General features: G+C 42.4%; 2 protein-coding genes across 4 annotated transcripts; one reads left to right on the forward strand and one right to left on the reverse strand.

Moving 5' to 3' along the window:
- Window positions 1–144: 144 nt before the first annotated feature.
- On the forward strand, window positions 145–16,013 carry LOC126536460 (tubulin epsilon chain-like). 3 transcript variants are annotated; one of them, XM_055074020.2, is made up of 13 exons: window positions 145–424; window positions 584–675; window positions 778–884; window positions 1,156–1,224; window positions 2,626–2,741; window positions 4,081–4,202; window positions 4,695–4,761; window positions 5,133–5,253; window positions 6,531–6,682; window positions 7,614–7,754; window positions 9,321–9,461; window positions 12,122–12,296; window positions 14,822–16,013. In XM_055074020.2, exons 2-13 carry the CDS (start codon window positions 651–653, stop codon window positions 14,975–14,977), a joined length of 1,392 nt encoding a protein of 463 aa, XP_054929995.1. In that variant the 5' UTR covers window positions 145–424; window positions 584–650; the 3' UTR covers window positions 14,978–16,013. The 3 variants fall into 3 exon arrangements, with proteins under 3 accessions (XP_054929995.1, XP_054929996.1, XP_050039381.1); XM_055074021.2 differs by having other exon boundaries at window positions 589–675; XM_050183424.3 differs by having other exon boundaries at window positions 146–424; window positions 778–857.
- Window positions 16,014–16,051: 38 nt separating this feature from the next.
- LOC126536461 (coiled-coil domain-containing protein 43) lies at window positions 16,052–25,066 on the reverse strand. The gene is made up of 5 exons (XM_050183425.3): window positions 24,833–25,066; window positions 24,637–24,736; window positions 24,379–24,523; window positions 23,619–23,704; window positions 16,052–21,870 (listed from the first exon to the last, which is right to left on the reverse strand). Exons 1-5 carry the CDS (start codon window positions 24,995–24,997, stop codon window positions 21,683–21,685), a joined length of 684 nt encoding a protein of 227 aa, XP_050039382.1. The 5' UTR covers window positions 24,998–25,066; the 3' UTR covers window positions 16,052–21,682.
- Window positions 25,067–25,224: the final 158 nt, after the last annotated feature.

Genomic DNA, 25,224 nt, shown 5'->3' on the forward strand with positions numbered 1-25,224 from the left:
TCCTTGTTTTACGCAAAAAAGTGTCTACTTTCAGTAAAGTTGTGTATTTGTAAGTAGTTTACGTATTCCTGAAGGAAATTTTACATTTGTGGTCTAAAATGCGACAATGTCTTCTCAGAAGAAACGGCCTATTTGTCTGTTCCTATGGCAACCGATGACGCCTTAAGCCGGTATTTGATGTCATGGCGGTTCCGGGTTCGCCGGAGTTGGTATTGTTCGTTTACGCTGCATTCACTGTTTTGTTATGAATCCTGTTCTGTCATTGCTTTCCACCCATGTTGCACTCCTTGTCGCTTTCATAAGGTGATGGCATGCGAGACATGCTGTTTACCTCAGGCTTCGCACGATCATCCGCTGGGCCGCTCTGCACTCCCTGAAAAGAATGATCCGTGACTCACATGCGGTTCCTTTAACTATTCTATCGGTAGGTATTTTCTTTCACTTGCATGGATTATTAATCAGGTGTTTATTTGGAAGTCAAACGCTTTGTCTACAAAGTCGATATATTTGAAAATCAAGCGCTTTGGAAGAAAAAGACGTTATTGTATCTCGTGCTCCCCGCTGACGTTTTGCTCTTGTGCAGGATAGGAAGGAGCCACAGAGCGAACGACTGGCACCTCTGTGCATTTACACCTCTGCAGTATTACGGCATGACGCAGTCAATAGTTGTGCAAGGTGAGTTCATTCTATATACTAAAGCTGTGTCGCACAGAACTGCCTTACGCGATCGTGCCGCCAGTGCCGGAACAAAGCTCTCCTACTTGTCTAATTTTACAGTCGGCCAGTGCGGAAATCAGATCGGCTGTCGGTTCTGGGACCTAGTGCTGCGCGAACACATGCTGCTCGAGGATCGAACCGTAAGGAGTCACTCTTGTGTCGTACGGGTAAGATAAACGTGAACGGACGTGTGTGAGTGGCGCTTGAGTTTTGAAAGCACGAACTAGACAAGCAATAAAGCAACGGCTCGCAGTTGCTAAAACTGTTAACAATGGAATATTGTATTACGAATTTTCGATAACCTTTAAACGACCACATCATCTAATGAAGAGTTTTAAAGGCGCTACTCACTTGTTTAAACTTCTATTCAATAACCGTGTGCATGATAGCTTTCTGCTTTCAGCGCGTTGTAATTGTGCTTCGCGCGCATCTTTCCAGACGACCGACACTGCTGTATGGAATTTTTTTCGCATGGCGCAGAATGGCAAAGATGAGTTAAGAGCAAGGGTAAGTCGGAACAAAATCCACTAGACACTAACACATACGGCACGCCCTTCCGTTCAATTCTTTACATCTTTCGATATTAGATCCTGCATTGGCGGATGCGGTCTTACACATGTTAAATGTTAAACAGTTCAATAGATGACACATAAACAAATGAAATGTTTATTTAATTAGGAAAAGCAAGCAAGAATGAATGCTCTTTGCTGTATCCTGCAAATAAGATGACCAACAGTAGCTAGTGTGAAGACATATAAATAATTGAATTATATCATTGCTTGACGGCAAACTCTGAAGCAAATTACGGGTGTATTTGGCATTGTCAATGCTCAAGTGCTCATTGCACCTCAAAGGGGCCCTGCAACATATTTTGAACATTGTAATTGAATGTGCTCAATTGCTATAAACAATACTGCAATAAACATCTGACCCTTGTATTGTTCTTGTGCTTACAGCAAGGAGCTTGCAGTTTCATTCGTAATACTGCCGGCTCCACGGAGGAAGGAAATACATGTTTCAAAAATTTGTTATTATTACCGCTAAATAAAGCATTAAAATTAGTTGGCCCATACTTAGAAGATCTGTGCATGCTTAGTGCTGCCAACGCTAATTTTTGAGGTGCACTAAGCTCCCTTCAGTATACCCAAACCACTTGCATCTAGTATTTCTAAAGCAGAAGCTGTATGCTATTTCAGTGAAGAACAACACTTAGGAGAAACGCCAAATCAGCTTAGACAGATAAAGTATTCTTTCAAAACCCTACTCTTGTTAAATTATCAAAAATAAGATGATTTCAAGAAGAGAAATTAAAGGCCAAACTTCCATTCCTTGAATCTTGCACCAAAACCCTAGTGCCAGTATACGAGTGCGACTTCACATATTTCAAAGTATTTTCTCGTATGTGGGCCAATGTGGGGCAGTAAATTTTCTCCAAACTCGCTAGCATGAGCATCCCGTTCCTCGAGTATACAATGTAGTCCATCTTTACTGATAAACAATGAACCAGACCAGAGCAAACACTGCCAAAGGCCATGATGTCTTGAGGTAGCTGGTACAAGAACTTCAAGATGGTGCCACCACCCGTCTTTCATTTTGGTGTCCTTTCTCACTTACCGAGTCTCCTCTTTTGACAACATTAACCTTTTTCTGCTATTGCGGAAGCATATTTTACCACTGGTCAATCTATTTTTTTCTTATGGTGTCCCTTTTGTGTGTTATGAGCCGTAGCACTTAACTTAGTATGTCATGAGTCTGCTTATGTGGCATGAAGTAGTGAGGCAAAAGTAGAGCAGATATCATAACAGAGCATAACAGCAGGCCAGCAATGTTGGTCAAAGAGCTACGGAGTAGTGTGACGGGGAACGTGACTGTCATCTTTTTTTTCTTTTTATCTCTGGATTACAAAAGGCAGTCATGGTGGACATGGAGGAAGGTGTAATTAATTCCATCCGGCGCACACGTCTGGGAGGCATGCTGAGCAACCATCAGTTTGTGACAGACGTCTCAGGCTCAGGAAATAACTGGTAAGAAAAATAAGGCTTACTCTTCGCGCTTACTCGCACTTACTCTTCGCACAAAGGTTTAGATCCTGGCCACAACAGCCACGTTCTTATGGAAATGCAAAAATGATTGTGCAGTTAAATTAAGTACTTATCCAAGTTTTGCCAAATACATATCCAAGCAAAGTTTTGTTGTCATATGTGGTGCGTGGAGCTCGCAAGCGGATCGCGAAGTGACCTTTCTCTCAAATGCTCTTTTCAACAGAAGGCCCTGTCCTTAGTCTCTTCTAGACGCACTATTTCATCATCGAATGCACTATTTCGTCGTTCCCTTAGATGGCTGCTATTGGTCGATAGCTGACATAAAGCTGCGGTCGGCTACATGGCATAGAAACCACAGCCGCCGCGGGGTGCCTCCACAAGTCCACTGGCTAAGTGCACTACGGCTTGCTGAAGACAACCACGTTTGGCTTATGTTTAACGCGTTGTAGGCACCAAAGGCAGAAGGCGTCTACGTTAACATCCAAAATGAAATTTGAAGAGCGCACTACGGTGATATTCAGAAGGCGAAGAGCATTGTGGGTACGCACCACAACGCTGTAGCCTTCGAAGTACAAGGCATGAAGGCACCGGAGCCCAGCGGAGGCCGTGTTTGATTGCCAGTAACTACGCTTCTGCTGAACGCATTGAAGTACATTTTGCGGCAAAGTATTTCTGAAATAGCCTATTTTAACTTTAAATGCCTTTCTCCACTTCAATAAAAAGTGGTTCAGGGCCCCTTTAACGGTTTCAAGATTCTTCCAAACAACAGTTGTGCCTACAAAAAAGGAAGTTCCTTGTTTGCCCGAATGCTTTGTTTTTGTCCACAGAAAACGCTGCTCTACAAAATTTGCATTTTGCTGCTCCACCTTGATTCTCTTACTGACACTGCTGCTTTAATAAGAAAGGTGGCCTACAAAGGGATGCATAACCTGGCACTAGAAAGGCATATGTAGCAATGGCACTGTTGGTAATTTGTCTAACGTATTGCGGTAGCCTAGTGGCTGCGGCATTGCACTGCCAAGCTTGAGGTCACTGGCGCGATTCCGACCATGGCGCTCGCATTTCAGTGGGCGCGAAATGTACAAAAAGCTCGTGTACTTAGATTTAGGTGCATGGTAAAAGTGCCCTGGGTGGCCATAGTTAATCCAGGGTCCCCTACTATGGTGTGTCTCATGATCAAATTGCGGTTTATGGTACGTAAAACCCTGCAATATAATTTTTCAAGTACTTGTGTGACACCACGACACAGCAGCATTTAATGTAAGCTAACTTTAGTACTGTGTGCAGGTATCATTCTTATTGTTAACGCTTCTTCTTGCAGGGCTGTCGGCTTTCACGAGTATGGCGCAAAATATCGGGAAAAGATAGCAGAACGCATCAGAAAGGAGGCTGAGCATTGTAGTTGCCTGCAGACTTTTTTCCTTCTTCACTCACTAGGTGGCGGTAAGTCTCTTTCATGTGCTCCTTTTATAGGCGTTTGGCATGCTCACAGAATAAAGCGTGTTCCTTCTGGCTCTAAACACTTGTGTTGTTGTTTCACATGTATCACATATTTTGCGTATGCAAAGTTAGGGGATTCAAACCACCATGCTTACAAAAGAACGCAAAAAGGTATACAAAAGAATGCCAAAGGAGTACAAGTGAATGCAAGCCGGGTATGGAACTTTGCATACGCAACGGTTCCTTTGGGTACTCAAACCTGTTTGCGTGAAGTATAAAGCTCCCTTTTATCACAAGCCAATCACCTAATATGATCAGTCACAATAAGTGAGTGAAATTATTTTGTTTGTGCTTCTATAACCAGTCAATGCTTCATATTATTTAGGTTTAGCATTGCTTGATGATAGCTTATGGCACCAAACGAATATCAGACCTCTTGCAAGTTTATTTTTTCAGATTTTCTTAATTGTATTCTGATGCAATAAATTTTTTCAGGTACTGGTTCTGGCTTGGGAACTGCTGTTCTTGAAATGCTGAGTGAAGAATTTCCTAAGGTCTTTAGGTACGAAACTATGTAATACAACAAATATAAGGCGAATGTCTGCTTATGAAGTCGTCTTTGAAGTTTTTGATCACACATAACAAAGCGAAAGGTGTCAGCAATTGAAGTGCCCTTGAGAAAGCATGTTAGAAGTCTCGCATTGTAGAATGCCTATATTTTGTGACCCTGTGGTACCGTTGCAAAACAAAGATATATATCTTCATTGTTAATTCAAAGGACTGCTTAATTTTTCTCTCAAATTTATGCATATAGACAATTGGCTTGAAAACTAGCAGGTGCATTTTTGTTACAGGACTTTTTTGTTCTCTCATATTACATAAACATGTGTCATATGGGATATGTAACACACTCTTAAAAGCTTATTGAACCAGGTTTTGCATACCCGTGCTTCCCTCTGCTGTGGACGACGTTGTGACATCACCATACAACACTGTCTTTGCCCTTGAAAAGATTGCAAGATTTGCTGACATTTCCTGTCCAGCAGAAAATGAGGTAAGCTAAGGAGTATAGTTTAGCTATCCATGATATTAAAAGGAATCCAGAAAGTCAGTAACTGTCTTAAGTTTGTTGTAACTTTGATGATTGCACCTGTGTTTGTGCTCATTAAAACTTGTGGTTAAACAAAGCGTAGTAAAACTGGACAGTTGCCTCAGGCTGTTGACTAGTTGTGACAAGCAAAGACATAAAGTGGGCTACCACAGTTGCGGATAATGCTGAAGCCTGTGTGGAACCATAAAATGGTGCCAAAAGATCCTCATTGTTGATGTGCAAATAAAGTTGGTCTCAAACTGAATTCCCAATTTAAAAGAGACTTAAATTAGGTACCGACTGTCCAGGTTCCTTGTGTGTTCTGTTGGATGTTGCTGTAGCAAACACGTCTTGTAGCATCATTGTCCTGTGTGTACAGTTTGCTGTTTTTGATGAGTTAGCCTCCACTGTAACAAATAATGGACACTTTCAAGTGGATGTACATCTTTCTCAATAATCTTTCATTGTAGTGAAAGTCAGAATGTATAAGGAAACCAAAAGTGGAAAATATCCTGTTGTACTTGTTGGAGGGTAGAATATTTTTTGTATTTTTTCAGTTCAATATTGTTCTTGTTCCCTAGATGCCTGTTCCCTTGATGGCACTCAAGACCTGTGCCCGTATATTGGTTACTGTGTGCGAGATATGTTCAAACGCAACATGCTGGAACATAGATGTTTCGGTGGATGCTGAACTTGAGCCAGTCTTTAGTAATGTGAATGGTTGCATTATTTTGCCATTTTTGACAGTAATTTATATACAAGTAAGATTTCTGTAATGGGTGGGTGGAAATTGTCTTCGTATCAAGAATTTTTTCAGCATTTTAACTTTTCAGTTAAAATACTGCTGAAAAATTTTTTTAATTTAATCTGTTCTGTTGATGTCAATTTGTGAAATCTTTTCAGTATACTAGAGTTAATTGCCACCTGTAGATGTTGTGAAACCACAATGTGTTATATAGTGCCACTGAAAAGGAAAATCAAGCACTGGTATTCCATGACTTGACCTACAACACCACGCATGTTGCTAGTAAATGCACTTTATGCTTACTGCAACTAAAAGTGATAGGAAAAAAAATAGGATATGGTGTAACAGGGCTTAATGATAGCACATCTTGATATCTTAGCATCATCAGAGTTTCAGCGCAGTTTACACTTTATTGGTAAGATTTGCTTTCTGCCTTTATAACACAATCAATCAGGCTTTGATCGTGTACTAGAGCCTGTGCCTTGATTTATTGTAGGCGCTGATTGGTATCTGTGATCGCGTCGCAAAGGCTGAGGCAAGTGCTAAGCAGACTGTAGCAAGTAGTGCGAGCAGCATCCTTGGACAGAAAGCCAGGCCTTTCGACCAGATGAACAACATAGTGGCCAACCTCTTGATCAATCTGACCAGGTATGGCTAATTATTCCTGTCAAGTGCCCGTCATCTGCCTTTTCACTTGGGGAACATCTTTGGGGAGCACTGCCTTTGACCTCAAGAAACACTGCTAGGTTAAAGATGAGTTGTGACCCCTACATAAATTCCCATACTATATTGTAAAGGTGGGAGAATCATCGATGTGATAGTGTTGAGAGTGACACTGCAAAATTGAAGGCACTTTGCAAAACATTGTAACAATGTTAAAAAAAGCAAGACAATTTGTAGAGGGCCACTCAGGGGAGAGCTGTAAGTGCCATCCAAAACAGTGACAGGTCTTTTCGAAATGATGGTGTGGTGACTCTTAAATTGTGTTCTTGTAACTAAATGCATAGCAACTGCAGTATGTGACACAGCTTGATTGTTCATGCAGGTGGGCCTCCTGCCTTTATCAGCACTATTTTTAGTATGTAGCTTGCATGCAGCTACAGTGTATGCACTGTGTTGATAATAAAGTCCGCATATGCAGGTAAAGGTACCTCTTGGTATAACTTCCCAACGTTCCACAGTGGCAGGCCTGCACACCAACTGGAGTTATTGCAAACATGGTGGTCACCAAACAAAATCTAACTTTACGTCATCATCTGGAATCATTAGTACTAATCCAGAAGTCCACTTCCACACTCAAGTGGAACAATAAAAACCTTCCTCCTGTTAATGTCTGCATCATCTGCTTTGTGCATACTTAATCCCCCATCCACCTTATATTGCTTCCTTATAAACAAGACTGTCGCAGGGGAGCTAAAACGCCTGTGTTTGTCATGTTCCATGCGATAAGCACCAACTTTCTGTACCCTGACTAGACAAGATGTCAACCGAGCTGTTGATTCATTAAGGCGTGCTGCATGTTGATGAATCGGTGATCCTGTGTGATGTGCTTATATTAAGGCATCGCCTGCATTTGCAGTTCGGCACGCTTTTCGGGCACACTCAACGTGGACATGAACGATGTTTGCACCAACCTGGTGCCATATCCCAAGCTGCATTTCCTGGTGTCCAGCATCACACCGCTTTACTCGCTTCTAGACGTCAACCTACCACCTCGCAGGTGCACCTTTCATTTGCTTATTTAACCATGGGGAACTTAATGACCAAGGTTAGTTTGGGGTTTTCTTAATTAGTAAATATAAGGCACTCTGTAAAGAACATTCTGGCACACATATTTTCAAAAATGTGCCGTCATAGCTGAGCTGCAGGCATGTTCGCCCTAGCAAGAGGCAGATTTATGAGCCGCTCTAGAAGTTGGGTGGGTGAAGAGGGCAGCAGGAACTTTTTTGTTTTGTTTGTTTATCATTGGCACACCAACAGTCAGATTCAGAAAATAAGTTTTTGCAGTATACATTTAAAGTTTATATGTACTCTCAAATGCTGATTATTGTATTATGTTATATGAGCAACAAAGTGATATTAATTATGAGCACTTTATGAGAACCTTTTTCTCACACCCTTGAAAACCTTGAAGCTCTTTTTTTTTTTACAAGTCACATTGTGCATTCATCGCAATACATTTGCCCTGAGCAGAAGTATGCAATGATTAAATATTTGAGACTACAGTTTGTGTCACAAAGAAATATTATGGCAAACTTTAAGCAAATGGTTGTCAAGATTGAACAATATCCAGACACAACTATACCAGCAATTGATTAGAGTGACTTATGCTTGAGATGCACCAGAAATTGTTGAAATAGAAAATGCTAATAGGTACCCATCGCACATTACACAAACCTTTGTTCACTTCGGTTAGGGAAAATGTTGGGCATGTGTTGGGGGAGGGCGTCCCACACATCTCCCTCCCTTGAAGTGTGAGCTGGGGCGGTATTCTTAAGTGATCACTTTTGGGGATACAATCACCTCCGTGAGATGTTGCGTGGCTTGGCACCAGACATGTCAAAGTACTATACGACTGAAGGCATTCCTGGCACTGCACAAAGATAGCGCGCTTTTGGCCGCGTACGCTTTAGGCTGTATACACCGACACGCCCTGTGCGGAGTCACGCGAAATCTTGCTAAAGCGTTCGTTCGAGAATACTGCCCCTGAGTAAATTAACACCAAGCCGCATCAGCTGCTTCAATTCATGGCATAAAACCATATTAAATGGGCACAGATGTTTAGCGCCACACCTGATCGATGGCCACTACCGTGCTTCATATTTTACAATGTGCTTGATAAAGGGACACAGCACCCTCATCTTTGTCACCATGCTCACTAGAAGTCTACAGCTGCAGTGTGCATTTTGAATTGTGATCAGTAGGTGATGGTAGAGAGAGTGTGTTGTTTGTTGTGGTCCCTGTTCCCTGGAATGGATATCTTAATTCTGCGCAGACACAGCATCTCGCATCTCATATCATCTGTTATGAACATATAATTGCACATTTTTTGAACTCTGCAGACCTGATCACATTTGTTTTGAACGTTCCAGCCTTAGTGTTTGTTGTGAGATTAGATTGTCATTGTCAAATTATTGTTTCTGTATAATTATCTCTTGGTGCTTTGCATAACTACATTGCCTTGAAAATTCGAAGTTGTGGCATCTGTTCAACATGTGTTGCATGTACTTTTGCGTGTGTTTAAGTGAGTCTAAAAAAATGGCATGGCACAATCTCTCACCGCTAGGCTGGACCAGATGTTCACGGATGCATTGAGCCCTTATCACCAGCTAGTGCACTGCGATATCAAGAAGGGAACCATGCTGTCCTGTGCCCTTCTGGCCAGAGGAGATGTCTGCATGGCTGACATGCGCAGGAACCTTGAGAGGCAAGCCTACAAGATTTGTACCACTTTATTTTGGACCTCTGTATTAAATATGTCTTACCAGCATTCGACTATTAATTTTGCATACTATCAGTGCGGGTTATGCTGAAATGTAAAATCTGACGTGGCATAATTTGTGTACTGATTTCTTTTACACATTAAAAGGATGCTAGAGGGAAATCAATTTAGACTGATAAAGCAGTTAAACCTCAATATAACGAAGTCGGAAAAATCGGCAATTTGCTTCGTTATATCGAAATTTCGTTCTATTGAAATTCCACCTTTTATGCAAATAACTACAGTCCCCGATCGATTTTTCTTACACGGGAAGGGGCTGCAGAATTTTTCGAATTATTGGGCAATCGAAAAATAGAGCAAGCTTGAATGAGAAAACAATTCATTTTGATAAATTTGGGAGTCGGCGACGAATGATGCGGCTTTATGCCACGTACGTCGACGATATCTTCTCAGCGGTGCGAATTAAGCGAATAAGCCAGCCACGCTTTCGCGTGCACTCCGCCCCCGCAGCTGATAGCAAAAATGCCGGCAGCGGGGAGCGGACGCTTCGTCCACCTCTCGCTCCAACGCGTCATTGAAACTCGAGATTACGCAACATGTAATAATAAATGCGCAGTAATACAGCTTACATGGTGCCGCGCCGTCTCGCCACGCCCACTCTTTGCACACGCGGCAGATTACCTCTAAAGCAGGGTACGCGGCTGCGTATCCGCTCAGCCGCGCTCACAGCCATGCGCAGCCATGGCCGTGACACGCGCCAACTTACCCCCTCGCGCGCGCGTGATCATGTTACCGCGAGCTCACTACCTCCCCCCCCCCCTATTTTCCTTTGCTCGCGTGGGAAGGCGGCACTCGTGAAGCCACTATCTTTCTTGTCTCACCCTCGCACACTTTTACTCGCACCTAAAGCACACAGTGCGCCGGGCGCGATAGGATCGTATCCCACTTAGACTTTATACGGAACGTGATGCGGCTTCACTTCGGCGGCCGCTCGTGTCGCGCCGCGCGCTATTATAAAAGTGCGTTCGCAAGCAGCTGTTTGTTATTCAGCCATTTGATCATCTGCATCCGCGGAAGTTCCCATTTATTTTCTCGGCATTCCTTTGCCACGATAGTCAAATTTCGTTATATCGAGGTTCTAAATACATGTTCTATGGAAAAGAGGTTGTGAAAAGTTAAATGCTTCGTTATATCGAGAATTTCGTTATATTGAAGTTCGTTATATCGAGGTGTAACTGTATTTATGAAACTGTATTTTTGTCAGTTTCACTGTAATAAGTTGATTATTAAAAAAAAGAAAATAAAGGTGGAAGTTCTATGTTTGTTTTTTTAAGTTCTCTGAAACCTCAGCACCAATATGTCAGTAGGAATGTCACAAATTTCAAAGTACTTTTTCAATTTTGGCTGTTGTGCCACAGTGAATTTTTTTGAAAATTGCCAAGTAATGTATCTCGCTCCATTAGAACGTATTGTAGTTCATCTTTACCGTTATAAGGCTAACTGATGCCATGAAAATACATCGTGCCACGGCAAGCTGGTGTGAGAACCTCCAAGGCTGCGGTGCCATCAGTGTTCTATTTTTGCACCTCTTTCGACTTCCCAAGCTTCTCCTCAGTGTAAGAGTGGTAAATTATAGCAACTGCTATAATGTAATTATGAGAATGTTATGAAATTATGTTGACAGTATCATAGTCCAAGCCCTGCATAGCACACTTTTATAGCTTTTGTACTCATTTTGAGTTGCATTAAATAAAATGAAAAAGAACCAAATCCTTGCTCTTTCCTTTTTTTTTTCTTTTTTTACAGCAGGAGTCAGTATGACACTTTATTCTGAGTGGTATATGAAGTGTGATCAAGGCAACAGGTGCAGGTTGTTGCTTGCAGTGCAAAAATTACATGTGCGATGTTGCCATGACAATGGTAACTATATGTGCATATATATATATTTTTAAATGTGCTGGACTTTGGGCAAATTCACAGCTACTAAACTTTGCGATTTTGGGCTTGTGTCATATAGCTTACTTGGGCCACAGAGACTTCCTTGTGTTTCTTTGTTTAACCATTTATTTATACCAAATTTACTATTTTTTTAAACCAAATTAATGCGGTACGCTGACACATATGCGATGCAGCTGAAGTTGGTCAAAGACAACAAAGTGCCTCTAACAGCCTCACTGATGAAGCTATGGCACGCCGCCTGGCTCATTGAAGTATGGCACCCTCTCTCTGCGAGTCTGGAGTTTCCCCACATAGCATTTGAGAGGACTGACTAAGCACAAGCTTGTGCAGACAAGTATAATAAATCAATGTCGCCGCATATTATGGAATAGAGCCAGCAGAACTATCTGGGAAAATAAGTTTTTAGTTGTCAGCATAATATTCACATTTCATCCTTGAAAGTTTCACGTGCCCCTATATAGTACAACATTCCCCAACCACAGAATTTGCTTAAGGGCATGCGAAAATTAAAGGTTTTACAGTATAAAGTCAACATCTTGAGTAGTGACACTACTTTAGTATTATTTGCCAAATATTAGTATTTCTTTGTTGTTTTTTGGGGGGGGGGAGGGGAGGGCTTCGACTCGTATTTATATTTTAAGGTTGGCAGGTCTTCGTGTTGCATTTCAAATTTTGCCTGAATGCAGATTGCGAGCAGGCCTCAAGTTTGTTCACTGGAACCAGGATGGCTGGAAGACAGGCCTGTGTTCTGCGGCACCAATACACCAGCGATACTCTTTGCTGACACTTTGCAACACTAGTTCCTTCCATCATGTTCTGTGCCGGCTCAGGTCTGGATTCCTCAAGCTGTATAATCGCAAGGCAAGTACTGTAAGGCTTGCAAAAGTTGAACAAGTGTGCAAGTGTGAAAATACAAATAACCATGTCGAGCATGCCCTTAATTTGTAAACCGAATGCAGGAGCATACAAGCATGAGGCCAAGTTATGCAACACTATCGGTAAATTGACTATCGATAGTATTTTTTAATCTACAGTATCAATAGAGTAAAGAAAACTCCCACAGTAGTCGAACCTTGTTATAATGAACTTGCATTGACCAAGAAAATATGCTCACTATATCCAGTATTCATTTAAACATACACATAGATATCAGTGAAAAAATACCTAAATCAACATTGTCTGTGAAAGAAAAAAAAAAGAAGAAAACACAAGCTGGATAGCTCCAATGAGTCAGCTAAGTGTCTGCTGCGGATCTAGATGATCCATCGATATGCTATGAGGCATGGGAACAATAGATCGCATAAACACCCTCTGTACTGCCGTGAATATGCAATCATGCAATCGGTGTTCTCGCACGAGATTTGCATGGCTTGCCAACTGCACTTCAGCCAAGCCACACTGCTAGCCAATACGTGCACATCACCTACAGATTTTTTAGACGCGGAGGAGATCGCACGTGGATCCCTACTTCGTTCTACAGCTGTCAATCTATAGCCTGCGCATCTTCTCTCAGCTGTCGCCACCGATAAGGCCTACGAGTGCAAACAAAAACGCTCACGCCACTAGGCTTCTCGGACACGGAGGCAACCGCACGTGGATACATACCTTGCTACTACAGTTATCAGTCTAGCTCTTGCGTCTGATCTCGTGCTCGATCACCGATAAGGTCTACGAGTGCAGACATATTGGCAGCAAGCTTCCCACTAGTGCTTGTCACTAGCCACTCCGTCGGCTGCACTGCAGCGGTGCTAGGCCTAACCAGCGCTGCTTAGTCAGCAACGAAAATTGCGGTTTCGTGCCTTTCGACATGACGGTAACTTTGTTGATGGTCGCCATGCATGTTTGCAGCAGCGCACACACTGTTCGTGCGTGGAACACTTTTCGGAGTCCGAAATTTCGCTTATTGCCATTATACATTCATTCCCCTGTCAGAGGTTCATCAATATGAGGGAAAGTAAAGTTGAAAAATTTTGTTTATTTTGTGACGAAACTCCAGCGCCCGTATGTCAACATAACGTCCTGTATTTCATTGTATTTTCTCATATTTGGGGCGTAGTAGTGCAGTAAAAGTTCTTTAAACTTGTGAAGTTCAGTCCTGGCTCCTTTAGAACACAACGTAGTTCATCTTTACCAAAAAAATAATTAGGCCCAAGCAGACGCCTCAAAATCTACAATGTGAGGTCAAGCTGGCATGGGAACTTCAAGGCGGCGTTGCTACTTATCTTTCCTTTTCGCATCTTTTCTGGCTTTCAAAGCCGCCTCTCACGTTAAGGGTTGCTTGTTACATATTGTAGAAGGGGTAATTTACTAATGCAGCTCCACTTACTTTTCTTCTTAGTGTCCCTTTAATAGCTAATGTGCCTGCTAGAAAACGATGAGAACTTACTTTATATGTATAGAGACTGGGAATGAATTCACAATGTTCAACTTTTCACAAAGCAATGGGGGCCTGTTTGCCAACACAGCACAAAAAAAAAAAAAAAAGAGACAGAGAGACTGGGATAATGCCTCATTTCAGAACAGGCTTTCTAGAAGCTCACATAAAATTATGTCCAGCTACTGCAGTGTTGCAAGTTTATCTGTGTGAAATTCCTCAGTCAAAAGAGAGGAACATAGTGGCAGTGAACTATGGTCCTCGTGCTCTGGTGCCTATGTTATCTTAAGTATCCGTGTTCATTGAGTATCTATGTTCCTCGTGCATTGCCACTGCTCTGAATGTCACAATATTCTGCTTTGTAGTGATAGTGCCAACCTATTGTAGCCAATCATGCTGTCTCCAATCTATTTGAAGTCTGACACCAAACAAAGTTTCTTCCTAGAGATCTTCAATCACCCATCTCTCCTCCTTCAGCGAGGATAGGTGGGCTGTGCTCTTGGGCAACGCCGAACTCAATGGCCAAACCCTGGCCGTCCAGAGTTCCAGTGTTCGGGCTGTCAAGCTCGGCTTGGCGGTCTCTACGTGGGACTAGCGGGGGGGTGCGGGGTCTCCTCTGCGTCTATATATGAGCATTAACTAACCCTGGAAAGCCCAGACAGCACCCCACATAAAGGAAAATTACAACGGCTTGTTGACCTTTATACCTGACTACAAGGAGTATATCATAGCCGGATATAAAAGTACAAATCGCAATAAAGTGCTAATTGATTAAGTAACTAATGACATTGGTTTCCTCGACTATCCGCAACTAAGGACTCACTCAAGGATATAAAAAATTCTAGTTATGGGCTTCGAGTTGTTTCCCATGCGTAAATGAGAATTTCAATATATCAAAGCAAGCATGTCCACTGGGCATTGTGAGGTTAAGATTGGTTAGAGTGGAGGAAGTGTGACTCGCATGAGCTGGGCATAATAGGGTCTCACTCATGGCTTTATTCGATGCTTGTAGGCACACGTGCACCACTTTCTCCAAGTGCCTTCCATGGAGGAATCTCACTTCCAAGAAGCCCTGACCAGCTTGGCTGAAGTGTCAGCCATGTACCGATCTATGGAGGCCACCGACTTCAGCAAGCTAACTATTCCCAGGATCAAAGTTTCACTGTGAACCTACAAGTGCCTCTACAGCAGCAGTACTGCATGTTCTATTTGGGTCCCAAGTGTTTTATATTGCTGCTTGCGCATTTATACTATCGCCGTCTTTGTTGCAATACTATCAACCATCTTTGATTGAAATCAAAACAATTTAAATTCACACCTGAGCTTAGTATTTTAAAGGCAAGCTCACTCTGATTGATTTCATGTAGCAGTATTGTGTAGCAGAAGAAATGGCACTGGACCATCTGGGTATCCGTGCACATTTGTGCCAAGTTGCAATTGCTGCATGCGCCATTTAGTAGTGCCGAATATTTAATGGTTTTGCAACAGATTTAAGTAGGCATTCGATAAGTCAATTGGCCATTTTAGCATAATGTTGCACCTACTATGATATGAGGTCTGAGAGGCAGCGCTCACTCGTGTTATATTTATGACAATGAATTGATGCTATCTACACATGCAACGTGTTGCTTAAAAACAAAGTTGTATTCGTAACACGCCTGTGGTTAATGACTATTACAGTTAACTTACAACAATTACAATAAAGCAGCACAAGACATTTGTGATACCTCTGAACTGCCATGTCATAAGTACACCAGTGAATAGGTGAAATACGTGCAAAAGGTCTCCTCTTTATTGGTATTTGTTCTCCCACACTAGTAAACAGTAGAACATAAAGTTTTCATATCACCTCATGAAAAGGAACCTGATCATTTTGTAAGTAACAATACCATTAGCATTTATTGGATAGTATTGTATTGTATATTATAGAGTAGGGCATTTGTGATAATACACTGCCATGATGTCACATTTTACACCTGCCATTTTGTTTATACATTAGTTGATGGGTGAAGCATTATATGTACACACTGTTTCATCAATTTGTAGATGTTATATTTACTATTCTAGTATTCACCTTTTGAGCTGCAACCAGTTTTTAGCTGCGACAACAGGTTAGCGGCCTCTGGGCTACAACCTCTGTATTTATGCGCATATATGGCAATAAAGCAATAACGAGATGTGTTCCACTGACAACTCGCGAAGAATTTCAACGTGCAGTCTCTTCAGCGATACAATGGGCCTGCACGACTTCCAGTAACATTTATTAAACCAGGGGCAAATGACATGCAGCACAACAGAGCAGGCAGCAAAGTGCCAACATCAAGCTTATAGTACAGAAATGCCTCTCTCAAGAGGGCTATCACATTTTAGTGCAACGCAATGCCTCGGATTTACAGGTAAAGCCACTGCATCTCGTCACACACTACCCAAACAAATGTACAATTGTGGACACTCTTCTCGCACATAACTGATAGCATGACGTAAAAAGAAAGGTTACGGCACTAAGCAGACAAGGACAAAGTGGGACATAAACAACATATACAAGCTCTGTGTCTCACTTCGTCCTCGTCTGCTTAGTGCCGTAATCTTTGTTTTTAAGTCATGAACCAACTAGCTCAGCAACAAGTTTTGTTAAATGGTAGCATGAATTGTAAAGTTTAAAAAAATAAAGCAGTTTATAATGAAACAGAACCACAATTATTGTCAGAAGCGGATTTCTTCTAACTGCCATTGGAACTTGAGCTTCCCATTGAAAGCAATCAGTCTCTGATTTACAGGTGAAACTCTTGCTGCTTCACTGAAGCAAGATTGACAAAATGAAAAAAAAAAGTGCAAGCAACAGCCATCTCTAGCAGCACTGAACAAAAATAAGCCAGTTCCAAAAGAAATCTTAGCCACAGCCTTGTTCCAATTTTTGAACATTGGGTTCCTAACTTTCTACTCACTGCAATATAACGGTGTGCTCCCTGAACAAGACACAGTCTATATTGACGTTGTGCATATTAAGAGCCAATATAAAGACATGGACAGTATACCGAGAGATTCTTTGAGTGTGCTGCGAGAAAGCAGTTGGCAGTGCACATTATACATTGGCTTGGTGTGTTCATTAATAACCCTTTAAGTACCATAGTCGCACATCCCCCAGCAGGTAGTGTTAAGGTTACAAAGAAGTTACACTGGCAGCACATCAGAGACTACAGGTGCTTTGCTACACTATGCTCCCATGCAAGTGATTATACATGGAGGATGCTCCTTTCCACAACAGCAGACAAGGCTTCGCATATAATGGCTGTACGCTAAATACTACAATGGCCATTTCCCTTTGCAGCCTACCAAGTTCACTCAGTACGTTTACTAGATTGCTGCAGCGAGAACAATCGTTCTAATACGCACGAAAAGATTTAGCCCCATCTTGAACCACCTTACAATACATTAAGGAGCCTTGAGTATGTGCAGGAGCCATGTTGTCAAGTGATTACTTCTGATTATTTTTTTTTATGCAGCATTGTGTCCTATCCTACCCTCTACTGGATTGACTGGAATTCTAACTGCCGGCTTCGCCAATCAGCATGCATTGAAAGTGACGTCCCAAAAAGTTCAATTCTGAGTATGGCCCAAGTACAGCCACCAAATGGCCAAAAAAAAAAAGTATGAAAATTATACAAATGAATATTTCAGAATTTTAACATTTCATTGTAAAGCACCAGCTGCATATTAAATGTGCAAGTGAACACCTTGAGTATATAACTGATGTACTGCATATAATGTCTCTGGACTATATCACTGTATAACAACTAAATAAAGCCAATAAAGCAAGCCCAAGATGACTGGATGAAGGTAATATGAAAACAGTACATTCCGAATCTTCCACAATGACGTTCATGTATGAATCTAAAACGGACCATTGCACCACCACTTCTACACAATACAAAACTTTCTGGGGCGCTCTGAATTTTTGAGCAAAGCTGATGTTTAGCTATTTCAAAACAGCATGTGAATGTTCAGTATTTTAGGACATTCTAGCGGTGGCAAAGTAAATATGCTGTGGAAGTTGTACACAGTAGCTGTTTGTGAAAGTGCTAATTTAGAAGTCAATACCGCCCAGTAGCTTGAAAATGCTATGAACACAAGTACATGTGAGCCAGGTTTCAATAGTAAAGTGGCATACAGAACAAGTGCAAGAACCTGGTTCAAGAACATGTAAAAAGAATACTGCCATTATAGGTGGAAGCAATGGCATGGAACAACCTTCAAGATATCAAATGCTTCGGATAAATTACTATAAAGAACATAGAGTGACATGGGAAAAAAAATGAAAAGGTGGTATTGACTAGCAGTGTAACTCTATAAAAGATTTGAGTTCACAGGAATTGCCAGGATGCATAGGAAAAAAGGTTTGCTTCTTGAAGACCTCCTTCATTGTTGGTCACGGCTTGACTTGGAAGAGTACAGCCGATAACTTGGTAGAAGCATTAAGAAAAGCCTACAAAAATTTGGTTTGGGCTAAATCACAAGTGTGGACACCATCTTTGCTGTAAATGTTCCAAGTACTCGTGCTGGTAACACCTGCCTAAACCATCCACATTCTCTCTTTTTGCTTTTCTTTGTGCACAACACAGACCTCCTGGTCCTGGCCAAATGAATTCCATTAATTTCTCAATGTACCTGCACATAATTAGCATGCCACTCATGTCTCAAGAATCTGTTTCTGCTTAAGGGCAATGGCCACCAGTATCACCACGTAAACTAATTGCTTATTTACAGCTGCCTACTGGACTGCATGGTCAGTTTCCAGCTCCACTTTGGAGTGCCTCAGAAATGTGACCCTTTTCCACTGCTTGCCATGCCTGCTGGGCAGAGTGTTCCGTGCACATCGCCACATGGCAAATGAGAGAGGCCGCACATGGCATGGTCTCCGAGATAAAGAGTGCGTGCGCTATATCGGAGGCCATGCTGCACACGACCTTCTGCCAATGTCTGCTACGTGCTGGCACATGCTATGCACTTTTCCCAGTGGGTGCAGCTGGTGAAGAAAAGGTGTGGTGTAGGGCTACGGTTAGGCAACTGACATAGTAGTCTGGTTACAGCACAGTGGTACTTCACAAACCATAAGGTTAAAACACAGCTTTACCTACTTGCAGACAAGTTTAGAGAAGGGAGAAAATGTGCCGGTAAACACTGCACGAGCAAAGGTGGCAAACAGGCAAAGCCATTGAGAACACTGTTGTAAATGCAATAGGTATGTTTGCACATACAAAAGCTAGGCCATGGCTTGTGAACTGCTACGGGCACACAAAACATTAAGAGATCATGTGTTTTGTCAATACACTTTCACCAGGAAGATTTCAAGTTTGAGACAAACAAGAGCAGAACTGCTTCTGTAACCTGGTGTTGTAATTTACTTGGAAAGCTCATACTCGCACAGGTCAATAGTGATTTCGTATGGAGGCACTAGTAAGCCCGATTCGATTCCCCAGCTCAGGTGTTAGCTGCATCCGACTTAATTTCTTAAAGTGTTTAATCTCATGGTAATGACAGCTTTCTGCCACTTTTGTAGCAAGCATGAAAAGGTGCCCAGGGCTGCGTTAGCTAATGGTGCCTTAGAGTGATTGACCCGAAGCACTCCAGCAGTGCTGCAACAGTCATGTAGAGCAACATTTCACTTGCATAACAATAACGCGTGGCAGATAGAACCAGTCCCTGTTACTGTAAACACGTTTGGGTTGTTGCTCGCACCAAGTTGCTTGTGATGTTTTCTAGTCACTTGCTGGGGCTTTTTGATTCGTTGGTATTGTAGATATGTGAGCCAGTAAATTGGCAAAAGCGTGCATATTCATGCAGTCACAAGCCACTTAACATAGCAAAATTTCCATGTGGCCTGGAGCTTTCATCTGGATCCTAACTCTCATAAGAAAGAAAAAAAAAAGCGATTACAGGAGTCGTTACCTTAATCGGACTGCAAAAGATTATATTGTAATCAACGTTCTTTACTGGTTTCTGACCTTTTGCCCTCAATGTATGAATTCTAGCTATTCGGTAGGATGAAAACAAAAGTATTGAAATAGAAACTTCAAAATTTATATTGAAACAAGACAAATATTTACATAATTTGAATAGGTTATTCCATTTTTTTCAGCTATCTTTAAACAAACCATACCACTTTTTTGGTTTGTTTTCAGAAGGCTATCTGCTTGTTTGCTAAAATCCATCTAATGAAACATAAGCAGAGTGTTATAACAATGATCTCATTATCGCCGTGGAAGCTTTAAACTCATCAGCACAAGAGCACTCTGAAACAACTAACTGAAGGTTCCACAGTAGTGCTGCACAATAACCAAATGTGTATCATCACCTCCTTATCAGAGACAACAAAACTAACAGCTCATGCCCAAGCAGAGTAAGAACTCCACATAATTTACAACAGTTATGTGATACAACAAAATAGTGTGTTCTGTGCTTGTTATGCAGTAAGAATTGCATCTTCTGAGCCAAGATGTCAAATCTCAAGCATTGGTGACCATAGATCAAAGCTGTGGGGAGGGCACCCACTTCAAATATATTCCCTCACAACTGGCACAAATTATACGCCTCCACAATTCAATGCCAATAATGCTAATGCATTTAAATTCTAACCATACAGGTGGTCAATGACAAAAGAAAACTATGCACCACCAAAACAGCTGCCAAAAGAAGAAAACAGCACACCCTTGCATCAACTGAACACTCACCAGTGGTTCTTGCTGCTGCTATGACAAAGGACTATAGGGTCACAACGGAGCGTACTTCAATCAGGTTGACCCATGAATATGAAGGAAGAGCAACAAGCTGTCAACTGCTTAGGCATCACAATGGCAAAGACAATGAGGCCTGAGGGTACTTATAGTTTACTACAGGTTTTTCCCGCCTTTCTAATACGAGCACCGTAGGGCATATGTCACGTTCCTGGTGCTAGGGCAGAAACTCGGGCACGCTGGCACGCTAAGGCGGGCAACGAACAACACACATGCTATGCTATCAGCACGAGGAGAAATGCAAACCCAGACTCGCATGGGTCACAGGCACCTTACATCACAGTAATCTCAAGAGGAGAACATTTATAATCACAACATGCGATTTCACTAGCGATCAAACTCCGTGCATCCATCAATTGGCTTTTACTGGCGAATTCATTTCATTCGGTTTCAGCATGATGTCCAGATCTGTGAACACAGCTGGCTTTATTCATAGTGAGTCAATATGGAGCATGAAATAATGCATCAAGCACCTTTCATCATTAGCAATGGGAATGTAGTATCCAGTGACTTTAATACCCGTGCCACACATGCATTTCCCAGTGCACCAGTGAAAGCAACGATCACTGACATCTGCATGTTCCATGGCCTCCACTGAGATAATTCTCCAACACCGCAACAGAGCTTGCAGGTTTCAACTGCCATTGGTTCCAATGGTAATTGGGAGTGCATGTAGAAAGAGTTATGGATTGTTGGGAACCAATCGTCACATGCAATTTCAAAACAACTGATTAATGCTTTGTGCATCCATTGACAATTTATGGCAAATGCATTGCATTTTGTTTCAGTGTGGGAACATCCACCACGTTCATGGCTGGCTTTTATTCAAGCTGAAACGGTAAGCTCTAGTCCAGCCACATTCATCAATAGGTCATAGCCGCCTCTTGTGGTCCTGAGGCAGGAAGGATGCAGGAAGTTTGTGAACCAATTGTCACGCGTCGACCACTCAGGTAGCTGCGATACCCCAACTGTGCCTGCGTTAACATTTCTGCAAGTGCTGAGAAAATATTCCTAGTGTCTGTTCAACACGTTCCACAAGGGAAAGGCGGGAGTCACGAGGATATGCGAGTCGGCATGCGGTGCTACCGGCGCCGCTCGCCCTTCTGGGTACGTTTGCGCTCTTTGTCCTTGCGCTCCTGTGCCTGCTGCTTCTGCTTTTCACGGTTCAGCTTGTCCTGGGCCTTCTTGCGCTCGTGCTCTTGCTTGCTCAACTCTCGTTTCTCTTTCTCGGCGTGGGCCACATTCTCGGCGTTTGTGTTCCTCGCAAGCACTGCCAGCCCCATCACAAACAGTCAAGGAACAGATTTGCAAGGCTGGCATTATGAAAGCGGCGCCACAATAGCATGAACACTTAAGGCACAAACAAGGAACATGCAAGACGCAACGTGCATGTCCCATGTTCATGCCTTCAGCTTTATTGTTATCCTATAGTTTGTCTCATACATAGCAGGCAATTCTGCGGAGGCTAGAGCAATTTTTCACACTATGCGCATTTGTGACCAAAAAATAGTGCATGCTACGTGACAGCATGAAACCGGAATGTGCCAAGTAATTTGGTGCAAGGTTAACTTCACAGATTACAGTAACAATATATCACTGATTGCGCAGCTTCCATAGCGCAGCGCCTGCATCCATGACCAAAACATAGTGCATTACATAATGGAAGCTCACTGCATGCAAGCAATATGTGATTTCATGTGATTGCAGTTATGTATCAAGAAGTTATTCTGTAGAAGATATTGCAGATCAAAGGCCAGTTCAGTTCGAAATGTGCAGTGTGATACATTTTGGTAATTGCATTGCTTGTATAGCTTCCGTAGCGCTGCCTGCTAAGGATCACAGCCAAGGATCACACAACAAGAAAGAAAGAAAGAAAGAGGAAGAAAAGACAGGTGCGGTCGACTTCCTGTGTTTTTGCATCAGTTGGTGGGATGTTAGATAGCAAAGACTACTCCAGATTTATTGTACATGTCTTAATGCACAAATTGCAAGCCAATCCAAATTCTTGTTCTCGGTTTCACATTTAACACGCAACATTACAGCTAAAGGAATATATGGCACCGCCAGCATTCTTTAACAAAAGAAGAAAAACAAAACAGTGTGCCACGAACTGAAAGCCATAACTATGAAAACCTTACATCACGGGAAATTAAAGGTAGCATTAGCCTTGCATGTTAGTTCATTGCATACAAAAAAGCTATTACACAGAGGACATCTTATATCCACATCACCACAAAATGCACAGAGCAATAATTTTTGTGGCTGCACTGCCTGAAAAGATTCCACGGTGCTGCAGCCATGTTCATGGCCCAAAAATATTGTTACATAATATCAGACAGAAATGTGAAAGCATTATGTGACTCGATACAGCATTAACATGATACACTATAGTTGTGATATGTGGAGGAGCTAACACACAGTCATCGTCACTGACTTGGACCACTTTAGCGAAAGCATTATGTGACTCGATACAGCATTAACATGATACACTATAGTTGTGATATGTGGAGGAGCTAACACACAGTCATCGTCACTGACTTGGACCACTTTAGCCTAAAATGTTCAATGTAAGATTATGACAGTAAAGCATGTGGTCTCCACAGCATCACCTAGACGAGTACAAAACACTGTGCTGCCTGTCAAAGCCTACATATTCAAGAAGAAACCAAGATGTTTTAAACTGCAAATGAAAAAGCAGCAACAATGTCAGTTCTGCAACACAAAGACAAAATTGTAGTGTTGGGGAAATTAAAATTAAGTTGTGGGTTTTCGCATCCTCGAGCCTCCATTAGACTAAGACTTGCCTTAATGGGTGGCTCTGGAATTATTAGGGACACCACACGGTACCATGTGGTGTCCCTCTTAGTCAGCCCGTGTCCAGTTGCACTGTCGCAACTACGCAGTCCTTTGCACAAAGCAAATATTGGGAAAACAAAGAATTGATGTAAAATGTGCATACCCGATAACAAGACTTGCACTAGCACAAGAACCCTCACACTGTGAGCAACAAAAGGATACATTTTGGAACATAATGCTCCTTGGGAGCTGCTCCTGAGGCCACAGAAGTGGCCACCAATTCTGCTGATGGCTTTGTTACCACATCCCTGCACATATGATACAGTGTGGATAATGAAAATCTCGGCATCCATTCTAAGAGGACAGTACAGTTCACTTCATCTATCTAGTCCTGCATGAAATAGATTGAAACTTGGCTGTAGGTACACAGCATGAGATACAGACAAATGTATATGAAACCTGCTGCAGCACTAAGTCTGCCAAGTTTCAACAGGCTTAATGCATGACACTGATACTGACTAAAAGTTGATGAACTGTTTCCTAGGTAAAAATTATTGCAACAAAGCAGTACCTCAGCACGAATTTCAAAATTAATGCAACTCCTTATAACTACCTTGTATCATGCCAAGTCTCAACAAGTTTAATGCATGGCACTAATACTAAGTAAAAGCTTATGAACCGTTTCCTAGGTAAAAATTACAGCAACAAAACAGTACCTTAGCATGAATTTGAAAGTTAACGCAACTCCTTATGGCTATCTTGCATCATGCAGGTTAACCTTCAGCTTCGGCAAATCAGACTTAAACGTTGACTAACACACGTGGATACGCGCGGTGTGTTTACTCTTCGTAACTAAGCGTCTGAGAAAACCCGTTCACCATTTCACATTCCATCGACAATTTAGGAAAGTGTAACTGCGTTATTGCGGTGGAACGATTGTCACTCGCACACCAGCATACACCGCACAATCCCACCAACTTACTCCTCTCCGTCGGAAACTTCGCCGTACTGCGCGAGAATGGCCTGTCGCAACTTCTGTTCCTCCACAGATAGATTCTTTTCAGCGACAACAGATTTGGCCTGCTCCTCCATGAGACTCACGAGCTTCGCTTCGACGTTGTATTTACCTGGGCATCAAAATAACAAAGCGCGTCGTTAAACTCGTAAGGCTCCGGACCAGCACTCCACACGAATGCAACATGCACCTTGCATGCCAGCGGCAAGCGCGCATGCTTTCTACCTTGTTCATCATTCACCCGCACGTCTCCCTCGGCTGGTCGCTCGTTATATTCCGACCACTTATTAAATATCTCGTCCTTCACGTCGCACAGCGCATCCTCCTGTCGACAGAGAAACAAGCAGATAAGATCGGCTGGCGTGGACCGGAAAACTTTCAATGAATGCAAGCTCGCGCAATGCAACATGCGATTCCCTACGCAAACTTCTGTGAGGATGCCTTGGAGCGCCTCGGACTTCTCGTCCTCCGTCTCATTCCCTTCGAGTATGCCAGTGATGTAGCTCCCAAAAACGTCCGGATCAATGTTTAAGGCTCGCAATTTGTCGGTGAGCCAGAGTTCGAAATCGCTGTGCACAGCCGCCATGCTGACCGCGAAGCCCACCGTACTCGCCTTCGCCTAGGCGGGCTGCCGTCTGCTACACTGGCTGCGTCTCCCTCACATTATCCACATCAAAAAGTGGGAGCATACTCATTAATTTTTTTCTCTCTGTCGCTTGATAAAGTTACAGATGACTGCAACTATAAGTATACGCAAGTAATTTTATTGAATAGCTTCAACTAGTTGGTTTGAGGGTGTTCTTTCTCCACCGC

The sequence above is a fragment of the Dermacentor andersoni genome, chromosome 4, assembly GCF_023375885.2.
Source record: "Dermacentor andersoni chromosome 4, qqDerAnde1_hic_scaffold, whole genome shotgun sequence".
In the NCBI taxonomy this organism is placed as follows: Eukaryota; Metazoa; Arthropoda; class Arachnida; order Ixodida; family Ixodidae; genus Dermacentor; species Dermacentor andersoni.